At 35.5% G+C, this 13,137-nt stretch overlaps 3 protein-coding genes across 5 annotated transcripts in view; 2 read left to right on the forward strand and 1 right to left on the reverse strand.

Annotated features, from left to right (window-relative positions):
- LOC142343147 (26S proteasome non-ATPase regulatory subunit 7-like) overlaps window positions 1-1,388 on the reverse strand; it is a 392,943-nt gene extending 391,555 nt beyond the window's left edge. The window contains exon 1 of the mRNA XM_075394841.1: window positions 1,365-1,388. The gene's annotated coding sequence lies outside the window, so the exon portion shown is untranslated. The remainder of the gene's footprint in view (window positions 1-1,364) is intronic.
- LOC142343148 (peptidyl-prolyl cis-trans isomerase-like) overlaps window positions 1-13,137 on the forward strand; it is a 615,561-nt gene that overhangs the window by 270,660 nt on the left and 331,764 nt on the right. The gene's annotated exons all lie outside the window — the stretch shown is intronic.
- The window catches only part of LOC142343143 (palmitoyltransferase ZDHHC9-like), a 64,515-nt gene continuing 53,060 nt past the window's right edge, over window positions 1,683-13,137 (forward strand). For both annotated transcript variants that reach the window (XM_075394835.1, XM_075394836.1), the window contains exons 1-3: window positions 1,683-1,910; window positions 6,628-6,785; window positions 6,997-7,123. In XM_075394835.1, the coding sequence (XP_075250950.1) occupies window positions 1,738-1,910; window positions 6,628-6,785; window positions 6,997-7,123 (458 nt within the window). In that variant the 5' untranslated portion in view covers window positions 1,683-1,737. The remainder of the gene's footprint in view (window positions 1,911-6,627; window positions 6,786-6,996; window positions 7,124-13,137) is intronic.

Consider the following 13,137-nt stretch of genomic DNA (forward strand, 5'->3'; position numbering starts at 1 on the left):
TATAATCTACTTTTCTCTAATTTTTTTCAAATTACATATGTGTAAAATTTTCATATTCAGAATCGAGTACAAATATGTTCGACATTCTGTATTTACGCTCTGCTCTTCGCTTTTTTTGTTTCAAACTGAAAAGCTCGTCGTCAAAAAATTGGCATTGATATTTAGTAAAAGGTTTTGGGGTAGTACGGAATCCAAAATTTTCTCCTCAAACCTTAGAAACATATCCCATGCTTCGTCAATACTTAAGGCATCAAACTTTAAGCACGGCTTCATTAATTTAATAAAACTTTTAGAGTCAAATTTCTTCCAATTTCTAAGCATCAAACTTTGTTAAGATTTCCGTTGTTTCACACTGCTTATCGAGAAGCAAATAAACGAATGGTCCGAAGAAGTAATGAAGGTAATCGATTAAACAATAATTGAAATATTGTTTTGACGCTATAACATGGTCAAGCATCCCACCACTTCTATGCGTTTTCTCGCAGACGTGCTGAGTCAGGCAGAAACCTTCAGGAAAAGAGTTCAATATTTTTGTTGCATTATTATTTACATTCACCGAAATGTTGAAATCACCCAGGAGAACAATCCTGATGAATTGTAGCCTTTTCTCTTCAAAAAGAATTGTAAAGTGATCAAGGAAAGTTCTGACATTTAATCCAAGTGGTAGATAAACCGCGATTACTAAATAACTGGTAGCCCCAACAGTTAAAGGGGCATAACAGCATTCAAAAAATATAGAGGTAAACTTTGCAAAAATTTTCAAATGGAGATCATATCTGTAAAAGAGGCAAATTCCACCTCCTCTTTTATTAACCCTTGGTGCACTATAGAAACGAAATCCGGGGGACAACAATGCCTTAGAATAAAGTCGTCAGAAGTTGTTCGTAATCCACGATTTCATTCATTTCCACGAGGGTTTTTACGTCTTTCGTTTTGTTGATGACAGAGCGTACATCATGTAGACAAATGTTTAGTTCTGTAGATATTTGTTTTGTTGATCCTTGTTTTAATGGAGGTCTGGCTAATCGTCAATTTTGACACTTTTTTAGCCCATTTTTAGCCGCTAGGGGCCTAAACTAATTAGTCAAACAAATGGAGAACGCTCACACCAAATTTTTGACTAAGAAAAATGTTTAGGAAGGCCAAAAATGTAGAGAAGCAAGCAAGCAGATGCGGGGAACTCTCTCGCCAAATGCTTGATACCAAATATGGAATCGTATATACTTCTCGTATAAATTTTTCCGCCGGAATCTGAAATCCCCGGTAACGGGCTGCCCGAACAAAGTCCGGCCTCTGATACCGCAGTCAATAACAACAATCAAGAGCTGAAAAAAATTAAATAGCCTCCAGGGTGCACTTGGAGACTATTTAATAAGTTTATCACAACAATTAGGCTAATAATATAGTGTTCTCTCTCTCTCTCTCTTATGACATCTGTCAGGTGTCGGAAAACGTCTGCGGCTAATCTGACTCCAAAATTGTCATTGGCGCCATTGGTGATAAGCTGGTTTTAAGCAGAACTTGAACTTAGAAATCCTCTATGCCTGCTTAGCTGGTTTAAAGCAGAACTTGAAACGTTAATGCCTTTTGAGCTGGTTTAAACTAGCTGAGCAATGCAATAAATTGAGAGCAATCCGTTAAATTTTTGCCGGTTATTATTTCAGAAATAATTTTTCAGGAACTATGAGTTAAGTTGGTTGCAACATCCAGTGGCGCTGTGGTACTGTTTGGAGCAAGATGACGTACATATCAGACATGAATAACGGAAAACGGAAGTTCAAGTACCAATATCATCCTGGCAGGAACTCGATCTTCTGCAAAGGCAGAATAATAATGGCCAGGCAGTACTCAGTGCTAATCATTACATTATCGCTCATTACGGGAACTGCTGGATTGTTCTTTGGATTTGAGTAAGATATTTGATGATGCTTCCAATATATGTTGCATGAAGTCAGTGTCTACTGTTTTCCATTAATGACCCCCGCAGTACCTTATAAGCCCCCAGATGCAATTTGGCAAATCATAGTGTCAATACAGCACTTGAAGGTTGCAAACAATATGCACCCACTGAACTGCAGGCTAACAAATAAAAGATGTCGGAGGATAATATGCAGTTGTTGAAACTATAACCCATTGAAAAAAACTTGAAAAAGAGGACAGAAAATAAGGTTGAAAAACGCCAGTGATCGTTCCCAGAAACCTAATCGACTTTTAAGAAAAATTTTGTACTCTTAAGTTTCGTCGTTTTGCGTTTTTAATAATTGAAAATAGCATATTTTAAACAGTTACATACAAATGCACTAGTTTAAAGTAGGAGGAAATATATGAGTAATTATCGAGAATATTAGGTCCTGCCTAGAAAGAGGGAATAGTGTGTAAACAACGAATAATAGTCGTGCCTTCGAAACGTCAATTGACGTCCTGCAAGGTTCAATTCTAGGAACTCTACTATTCCCCTTTTTTATAATGGTTTTCCTTGAAACAAATCAACTGTTCCGAATTTGCTAACGAATTCAAGGCGATCGTTCTAAACCAGAAAGAAATGGACACAGCCACGAAAATTATCGAAAACTGGTTGAATGATAATCAGATGAAACCGAACATTAAGTAATCTACTTCAAAGGAAATATCGCAGCCACCTAACGAGAATATCAGTTTAAGCGTACCTAACGCAAATATCAGTTTAAGCGCAATCGACTGAAGCAGGCTGCAATTAATTAGAGCTCCCACTAGTCGTTCGAGAGCAATTTTTCCGAAGTTTAGTCGGTTATGTTTGATTGTTACTGTATTAAGTTTAATATAGTATGTGCATTCGTGGAAAGGTATTAGTCATCTCTGATTGGTTAATAAATCGTTCGATTAAATTCTATTGTTGTTAAGATCAATCTTTCAACGTCTTCTTTTATAATTTGTTGCATATACAATGCACCCGAGCAAAGCAACTACCGGTGGGAAACAAATGATTTCCTAAACGTTCTTGAAAAATTAAAAAACTCTATTGTGGACACCAATTCCTTAGTTGTGCTTACAGGTGACATTAATTTTACAGAAACTTCTTGGGCGAATATGTCTTCAACAAAAGACTACGAAGAATTAGTTATAGATCATTTTATAGAATATAATCTTTCAAATGTAGCTCCAAGTCAACTAGATGCGTTTTTATGCAACAATCCAGAAATAGTTCTCAATTGTACCTATTACTGACTGGAAAGAGTTTAATTACAACCTTACAATTGATCCCTTCATTCCTTTTTGCTACATTAATGTCGATTTTCTTCTGGAACAGTTCTACACATGGCTACGCAACAAAATAAGAGAAAATATACAGCTTGTCACTAAACATCGGGCAAGTTTACAATCATGGATCTCAAATGGAACATCCCATATGTTAAATAAGTTAAACACTAAAAAGCGAGTTGAAAAATCCAATCTCAGTTTCAAACTGAAGATTAAAAAATTATAAGTAGAGGTTCGTAAAGCGATTGATAATGATCTCTCAGTTTATGAAGCCGAAATTTTCGAAAGCCGACAATTCAGCAAAATACAAAAATATCTTTCATCAATTCGCAAAAATCCACAAGTACCTCCTATAATGTTTTGGAAGGGTATGGAGCTAACCACATATAAACAAAAAGCTGAGAGCTTCAACTTCTTCTCTGCGTCTGTAATCAAAAAACAGAAATACCAACAACATGCTCGAAACAAAATCTTAATTTCATCAAAGTTGATTCCACAAAAGTCGAAAACTTGCTCAAAGATCTTAATATCCACAAGTCTACTGGACCAGACGGAATTGGAAATTTACTGCTGAGAAATTGTAGTATTTCAATCACAAAGTCAGTCACATTCTTGTACCAAACAATAATGAATAAGGCAACCTATCCTACATATTGGAAAGTAAGCCAAATAAGTCCCATTTTTAAAGCCTGTAATAAATCAGATGTAACTTGCTACCGACCCATAAGTCTTTTAAATTGCATGTCCAAGGTACTCGAGAAAATTATTTTTGATGAAATATACAAACTAGTAAGACATAAACTCTGTGAAAATCAATTTGGCTGCAGGAAAAAACGATCGGCAATTTTGCAGTTACTATTATTTCTCGACACAGTGTACAAAAAGTTTGATAGTGAAGCGATCAAAGACCTAAGTATCTTATATCTTGACTTTGCAAAAGCTTTTGACACTTTACCACATAATATTCTGATACAAAAGCTTTATAACATTGGCGTTGGAGGGAAGTTAATTCAATTGATATCGTCGTATCTAACGAATCGCAAACAATATGTGAAAATCAACAATGAGGTATCTGATTTGATCGAAGTCACCAGTGGTGTCCCACAGGGTTCTATATTAGGACCTCTTTTCTTCATTATTTTCTTCAACGACTTACCTAACTGAAGTAATTTGCTATAGCTTTGCTGACGATATGAAACTGATAAGTGAGAAGAAATGCTATACCGAAACCGCAGTTTCTAGTTTGTCACTTTGGTGCAAAGAAAATCAAATGAGACTTAATTATAACAAAACTCACCTCCTGAACATCAAGGGAAATATAACGGCGTCTATTGACAACCATAAGCTAGATTAAGTAAAAAATCAGCTAGACCTTGGGCTGCAGGTTTCAGAAAACCTAAAATGGAATGAAAACTACTCCTTTAGAAAACGAAAAAATTCATGTGCTTTTTTCAAGCTTTAAGAAATATTTCTTAAAAGTGTGAACAAAAACCTAAACTGAACGCTTATTTAGGTTACGGTGTACCGATAGTTACTTATTGCTCACAGGCATGGTTTCCGAATAAGTCGCAAATGAAAGCAATTGAAAAGTTACAAAAAATTGCCAAAAAATGGATTTTGAGCGAAAAGCAGAGCTATAAAAAGCGACTTCTTACCTTGAATTTGTTGCCTCTAGCCTTTATATTGAAATGCACGACTTATTTTACCTTATTGCTTTAAAACAAGGTAAAATAGGACGTTGAACTATCGAACTTAGACAGTATTCAGGAAAGTAACACTCGTCATCACAGCCGAGGAGAACTACAAATAAACAAAAATGGATTAGTAAGAAGCGACGAAAATTGTTTCCACCGGACAAAAATTCTCTACAATTTAGTGCTCAAAGGTGTTTCAAATTATGGTAGAAGCTTAAATAAAAATACAGTGTCAAAATTTTTTCGGCATTATTTCTGCAATCAGTACACAGAGGAAAACAAATGCACTTGGCGCATTGTATGCAAGTGTGGATACTGCAACATTAATCAGAAACTTATGAATCTGGACAATTGAATGGGAGCAATACGCTGAAGAATGAACTTCGAAGCCTAATCTACTACTACTATTCAAGAATAGGCCCCCTTTTGCGGGAGGGGGGATTGTTGAAAAGATCCGAACTTACCGAGATCGCCCTGAAACTATCACCTCTTAGTCTCACTGTAGAAAAGAATATTTGGCTTCTGCTTTCTATTATCAGGGGAGATTTCAGTGTAAAACACGCTGAAGCGATCATAGAAACGAGACTAGATCGAAGAAAGGAATTCAATTGATCAGAAACTAGGCAGGCCAAACGGACAATTGTTTCAGACGAACAAAGCTTTTGTTCAATTACCTATCACGTGTATACCAAGATTTTGTGAACGTCCGAAGCAAATAGGCAATTGCGAAAATCTGGCCGAAAAATATCACTATTCGAAGGAAAACAAATTTACATGCAGAGCTATATTGAGATGTGAGAACTGCTGCATTATGAACAAAAATAAACAACTGATCCCAAAAAGGCTGGCGAGTCCTGACACTCTAGTTCTTTTATTCTACTGCAGCCATGAATTAAGTGCTTTAATCCTAACACAGGTCTTGGAATAGCTGGACAAACTTGAATTGCATTGACGAAGAGCAAAACAAAAATCGACAAAAAGTTCCTCATTTAGAAAGCTTTTTATACATGTCTTTGGATTAAGAAAGTTAGATACAAATGACAGATAAATTGCAAAGCACATTTTTCAACTCAAAAGAACAACTAGTGCTCTCGCCACTTTAATTACGTAATTTTACAAATTGATATTGCAGGCTACTGTTTAATCGTTTGCCCACTTTAATCAAATAATATATCTTTTAACCGTAGTGGGCGCGATAAACTTCTCATTTTGGTGCCGTTCAAGGTTAGGTAATGTAGCTGATATCAATATCTGGTTAAATTTCAAGTTCTAAGCGTGCTTGAGCTGTGAGAAGGCTAGAAAAGTTTTTACAATTACTAAGTCTTTCTGTAAACCAAAAAATGAAAGTCTCCTTAAAGGTCATTCAATTTATATGGAGTTTTTAATTGTCGGGTACCAAGTAAATGCCGGGAATGTTTATCATTCGTTCTTCTCAGTAGCCTTTCACAAAGGTCTAAAGTCGCTAATAAGAAACGTATATAGTCTATGGTGAGTCGAAAGATTTAATTTGAGTTCCTGGCTACTAAGTGAGAACTATGAAAGAAGAGCGGTATTTCAGAGCGTGATTGCCGTTGGATTTTTTCTTGCCGATAGATGTTGAATAATGCTTTTAGATATTTTCCGTCATTCCCCCATCGGATATTCTCGGGATAGATCCTGAGATGCAAGTAAGGTATACAAATGCGTACTTGTTTAGTTGCTACTACCTCTCAACTCATGTCTCAATCGCCATTCCAATTGTGGCCGTGATTCTGTACGTCTTCGTCATCTCGGTGCTCCTCCGCTGCTCCCTCTCTGACCCTGGATTCTTGCCCCGTGCCAGACCAGATGAAACCAAATTCATCGAGGCTAAAGGTAATCTCCAATTAGGAACCTCGAAGTATCAATTTAAAACTTTCTGGACTTATGTATGCAAAATTTTTGATGTAAATTTGGTTTGCGCTGTTGTGATTTTGGGATTGTTCGTGGCTCATATTCCGAAGCTCCAAGAAATTGATTTCGGCAGCTGCTACAACGCAAGATTTGTTTGTGTTGAGCTTATTTATGCATTAATTTGTCATTTCAGCATTAGAGACTCTTCCTCCACAGAACAGCGCTGAGAATGTGTACAGGGCGCCTCCGCGAGTCATCGAGATTATAGTCAACAACCAGACCATTAAGCTAAAGTACTGCTTCACATGCAAATTCTTCAGGTGCGTCCAATTCTTTTCTTTAATTGTTCCGACCCCTCTTGAGGGGGGAGGAACTATATACTCAAATGCTCAAATGGGTTTTTTTTGTTCAGTCAATTTTGGCCGATCGATATATTAATCGTAGAGAGTTGAGACTGGTACCATTAGAAAGCTTTTCCAGCGTAGAATATGGAATTAAAAAGATTTTTTTTTGATTTTCGTTATTTACAGGGAGCTATCGAGGTTTGAACTTTTGAGAAAATAAGAGTGAATTCCGTTGATTTTGTTCACATTTTTCGGAATTTTGACAGAAAAATTTCGCCAATTTAGCTAAAATTTGTTAGAATTTTTTTAAGAAAGTCTTGTTGATTTTATTTTTAAGGACAAAAAATTTTGTCGGCTATTTCTATTTAATTTCTTTGTCAAAAAATCTGGCTAAACATTTCAAAATCCAGTTTTTATCAAAAACAGCACGAAATAAGTCTCTTCAGTCCACTTTGATTAAATTTGCAGGAAGTGCACACCCAAACACCACTAACACAATCTTTGTAGATTCCAAGGGGGGCAATTTCTACTTCAACATCCGTTGAGTGCTCTGTAATTAAATATTTATATCTATGACATTCGAAAAGTTAGGTGTTCTGAATGGACAAACATCATTAGCAGGGCTAGTTTTGGACCAATCTTGGACTATTACAATCCAAAAATAATTAGGTCTTAATCCAAAAATAATTTAATCAAGTTGATGTTTTTAATGTTAATTGAATAACAGAACATTTCAAATCAAAGCTTACTAGTGATGGGTCCAATTGGCTTCCTAATTAGTTCCAAATTAATGTATCTAATTTGTTACTTGAAAGCTTATGGTCGTTTTGACTTTTAAAAATATTTGATTTTTAATTAAAAAATGGCTTATTGAACTTTGCTTCCATTTTTTCTTACTTTGTCAACTTGTAGCTTAGTGTCAGCAATGAAAGAATGCTTCTGCTTTCTAATGAATTCAAATTCAATCTTTATTGAGGTTTTACGCTTTAAGTTATGGTTTTCTACATTTTACATTTTTTTTAATTTTTAGCTTTTTGCCCATTTTTCATGTCTTCTATTTTTGTCGCATTATCACATTATTGACAGTTCCTATGTCACTTTATTGGCGTTCAAAATAAAGCACAATTGATAATTTTAAAGTCCTTAAAGATTTAGATTTCGATTTTAACGTCTTCGACACTACTTTCTCGAAGAATTAATTGAACTTTTTAATTTTTTTAACTGTCGTTTTTACTTTGTCTTTTTAGTTGTGTGAAATATCCTGTGCAAGGACCCGGTCTCATTGGTTTTCATGGAAGAAAAGATGAGCCGATATTCTGATATTAGTAGATAGCTGATGTCTTTCATGTCTTTGAAAACAATTGTTTTTCCAAAATTTAAAAAAAAACATTAATTTCGCAAATTGGTTCCTTTTATTGTCTGTTTGTTACCTAGTCTCGTTAATTACAGGCCAAATATGACATTATTGTTGTCAAAAGAAGGTGTTAAAAACGATTGGTGTCACAAAATCTAATGTTTTTAAAGAATTCGTTATGCCTTTACTGGCTGCGACACAGGTTTTTCACAAAAAAAAATTAATTTAGTTTTTGATTTTTGTCATATCTGACGTTCTTTTTATAGACGTAAGACATATTCAGGATTTTTGCAAGTTTCAGGGGCTTCCCTTTGAAGAAAAACGAACCTATTTAATTATTTAATTTTGTAATTAATGGCTTTCGTGTCTTTGGAAATAATTTTTTTTTCGAAATAAAAACAAGTGTTACATAATTTTGCCTTACTTTTTTGTCTACTTGTTAACTAGTTTCATTAATGAGAGGTCACATAATACATTATCAGTGTTTGAAGAAAGTGCAATCGAACATAGTTTGGGGGCCAAATTATGGCTTTACGGCTTCGAAAGCGTTTTATGGCAAGTTTTATTTGATTTTTTTTGTTTGTTTATTTGTTGTTCTTTTTGTAACAGCTGAAACAATGTTATACCGACAGTTGTTAACCCCCTTCTATAGAAGCATGGGTAATTGTAAACCTGTGGAATATTTTAGTTGATTTCTGTTGGTTTAACTTTGAATTTATTTGTTTTTAATAATTATAGGCGAATTTTTCAACGTTACTGTTTTTGTTCTTTATTGTCTAACTGTTACCAAGCCTTATTATGGACTGGTTCCATATCTTTTCTGGCGAATTAAAAGTTATTTTGTTTAGTTTCATTTTACCTGACTATATTATGACTTTGTTATTAAGTTTTGTAATTTATGTAATTAATGTTTCTTGTTGTTGTTGTTGTTAGATTTTGCTGTTCGTCTCGACTCGCTTTCTTAATATAGGCAAATCTCAATAATTTAATGCATCATGTTTTACTCCACTGAGTTATTTGCTTTGGAGGCTATCTTTTCGTTCATACTACATTTATTTTTGAAAAATAGTTGAATTTTCGGGTTTTTCTATCTTCTTCATTTGCTGGAGAATTATGTCAAATTTGTGGATGAGCAGGGTCGGAACCTTATGTGCTATTGAAAATTACCGAGCCTCCTTGTTAATCTATATTTTGAAAAGATAGATCTTGTTTGGCCAGCATCCTTTTCAGCAAGAAAACCCTGATTTGTTTTATTTCATCTCTATTAGTTTTGCACCACTGAAGTTGTTTAATTGCTCGCAATTGAAGTTAGAAGCAATTATTTTGGTCCTGGTCGATTTGTTTTCGAAATGACTTTACGCTTGGCTAATTGAGTTTTTGTTCAAGGGCTGCGGAACGAAGTAGAAAGAGGCTCTTATTGCTCCCCTGATGGCAATGTTTTGTTATCATGATTCTTTCGAGCATTGCTTTACTAATGATTTGCTTGACTAATTAGTTTAGGCCCCTAGCGGCCACTTCCCTTAGTCCCCCGTATACCCCAAGTTACAATGGTGCCCCCGCCACCGCCTGAACCTCTCTGCAATATTTGTAACGAGCCTTGCAATGTACAAGTGTGTGCATTTTTTGTCAAATGTAAGAAAATATATGTTCACTTTGGTTGTTTGGGGATTTCAAGTACGGCAAATATCAAACGAATGATCTGCTGGTCCTTGTGCTGGTTTTACTCCTAGCTTTACTGCAGAACTATCTGCGCTGGACAGAATTACGGCCGTTGAGGAAAAACTCGATTGTGTTGATTGTTTGATCCGCGAGGTGACAATGCTACGCAATGAGATAGGGTTGATAAAGAAAACGGAATTCCTTTTTCTAAGAGCTGCAAAAAGTGGGCCCGGCAGGAATCGAAACGACAGCTCATCCAGTTATCACAGTGCGACAGTAAACAAAAAGAGATGATTTTGAATTTGAAACTGTAGAGAAAAGTAAGATCACCTAAGGAGGTAAAACCCGGAACGAACACCAATCCAGCAGTCATCAAGGGTGTCAAAAGCCCCCGAAGCGTCGTTATTTATATGTAGGTCGATTGAGTCAGAACATAACAGCATTAGAAATGGAGGAGTTCTGTGTAGAAAAGAACGTCGAATTAATTCGTATTCGCCAAATTTCGAAGTCAGAAGCTCACCTGAAAGCCTTCCATTGTGTATTTATGTTTGTTGAAGAGAAAGTTGAGTTACCTGATTTCTGGCCTGAATACGTTACGGTGTCAAGACTTTACCTGAATGAAGCCGCCCGTGATTGGCTTAAAAAAGTGGATCAAAATTGACTACTAGCCAGACCTCCATTAAAACAAGGATCGACGAAACAAAGATCTACAGAACTAAACATTTTTCTACATAATGCACGCTCTTTCAGGAACAAAACGAAAGATGTAAATGCCCTCTTGGAAGTAAACGAAATAGTTTGGGAGTATTTATAGAATCGGGGATTACGAACAGCTCAGATGACGATTTTATTCTCAAGCAGTGTCCTCCCCCGGGGTTTCTTTTCTATAGTGCACCAAGGGTGAATAAAAGAGGACGTGGAATTTGCCTCTTTTACAGATATGATCTCCATTTGCAAAATTTTGAAAAGTTTACCTCTGAATTTTTTGAATGCTGTTATGCCTCTTAACTGTTGGTGCTATCAGTTATTTAGTAATCGCTGTTTATCGACCACCTGGATTAAATGTTAAAGCTTTCATTGATCACTTTGCTATTCTTTTTGAAGAGAAAAGGCTACAATTCGACAAGATTGTTCTCCTGGGTGATTTTAACATTTCATTGAATGTAAACAACGATGCATCAAAAATTTGGAACTCATTTTTTGAAGATTTCGGCCTGACTCAGTACGTCTCCGAGAAAACGCATAGAAGTGATGGGATTCTTGACCATGTTATTGCGTCAATCAATATTTCAATTAATGTTAAATCGAATAGCTTCATTAATTCTTCGGACCATTCGTTTATTTGTTTCTCGCTCAGCAATGTGAAACAACGCAAATCTCAACAACGTTTGGTGTTGTTGAAATTGGAAGAAGTTTAGCTCTGAAGGTTTTATTAAGTTATTGAAGTTGTGCTTAAAGTTTGATGTTGCCTCAAGTATTGATGAAGCATGGGATATGTATCTAAGGTTTGAGGAGAATATTTTGGATTCTGTACTACCCCAAAAAACCTTTACTGAACATCAATGCCATTTTTTTGATGACGAGCTTTTCAGTTTGAAACAAAAGCAGAGCGTAAATACAGAAAGTCGAAAACATCTGTACTGTCATCTGAATATGAAAATATTAACCAAATGTATTTTGAAAAATTTTAGAGAAGCGTTGATTATACATTGAGAATGCGTTGATGGAAAATTGTAGCCGTAAAAAGCTTGCCACCTTAAAATTGCTTCTTGGTCAAGATGTAGAACAGCTCCCGAAATATGAAAACAAAAAAAAGCTTGCAAACGATTTCAACGAGTTCTTTATATCTAAAGTGGAAAGTATTATTGCATCGATTCCCACTGCGATAGGTCCTGAAATTCTGAAAACTGAAGTTCAATCAATGAATTCGTTCACAGAGTTGTCGATGAGTCAGTTGAGAGATCTATTTCGGCATCATCAAATAGTACATCTCCTCTGGACATCATTCCGACACATCTTTCGACGTCATTTCCAGATTATTATTTTTTCGACCTCCTGAAACTTCTCAATCTTCGCTGAAGGCGGGATGTTTCTCCCAGTCCTTTAAAATGGCCATTGTTAAGCCCCACTTGAAGAAAGCAAATTCTGACAATGAAGATTTTTGAAATTATCGGCCTATCTCAAACCTAAGTTACATTTCAAAACTATTAGAACGGGCGGCTTTCATGCAAATACGTGAACACCTCGAAAATAATAGTCTCTTAAGCAAATACCAAAGTTCCTACAGGATGTTTTTTTCAAAGGAAACAGCGCTGGTTAAGGGGACAAATAATTTGCTCCTCAATTTAGATACGACAAAAAGCCCTTTTTATATTGGACTTGATCTATCAGCTGCCTTTGACACTCGATCATTAATTACTTCTTTCAGTTCTTGAAACAGGTTTGGGTTTCAAAGATAAAGTGCTTAGCTTTTTAAATAGTTATCTGAGTATTAGATCTCTAGTGTTGATTGATGGTGAATATTCGATGCCAAGAACTATAAAAACTGGTGTTCCTCAAGGATCTGTTCTAGATCTGTTTGAACGTCTTAATGTCAATTGTCATTTTTATGCCGATGATACTCTTATTTAGTTTGTTTACCAAGCTTCGATGCATCAGGGGGCTTTTGATTTGATACTTACGACTCTGCAAAAGTGGTGCTAAGCTCCGATTAAACTCTAATAAAACTGAATACATGTTTATTAGTAGAAAGAATAGTCTAGAAAGCGATATTGAACTTCCAACAGATGCCAATTTTTCTAACAATGTTACTTTTTGTTGGGCTTCAACTTACATTTCAGACTTTCATATACCAAACAAGTTAGTTCTGTGTGCTGTAGATATTTTTATTTCCTGCGAAAAATGTATTTCATCAGATACATTCGACAGAAAGTCGTTGATCCAGTTAGTTCGGTTAATGATTCTCTCGTGACTAGAT

The sequence above is a fragment of the Convolutriloba macropyga genome, chromosome 7, assembly GCF_964194025.1.
Source record: "Convolutriloba macropyga chromosome 7, txConMacr16.3, whole genome shotgun sequence".
In the NCBI taxonomy this organism is placed as follows: domain Eukaryota; kingdom Metazoa; phylum Xenacoelomorpha; order Acoela; family Convolutidae; genus Convolutriloba; species Convolutriloba macropyga.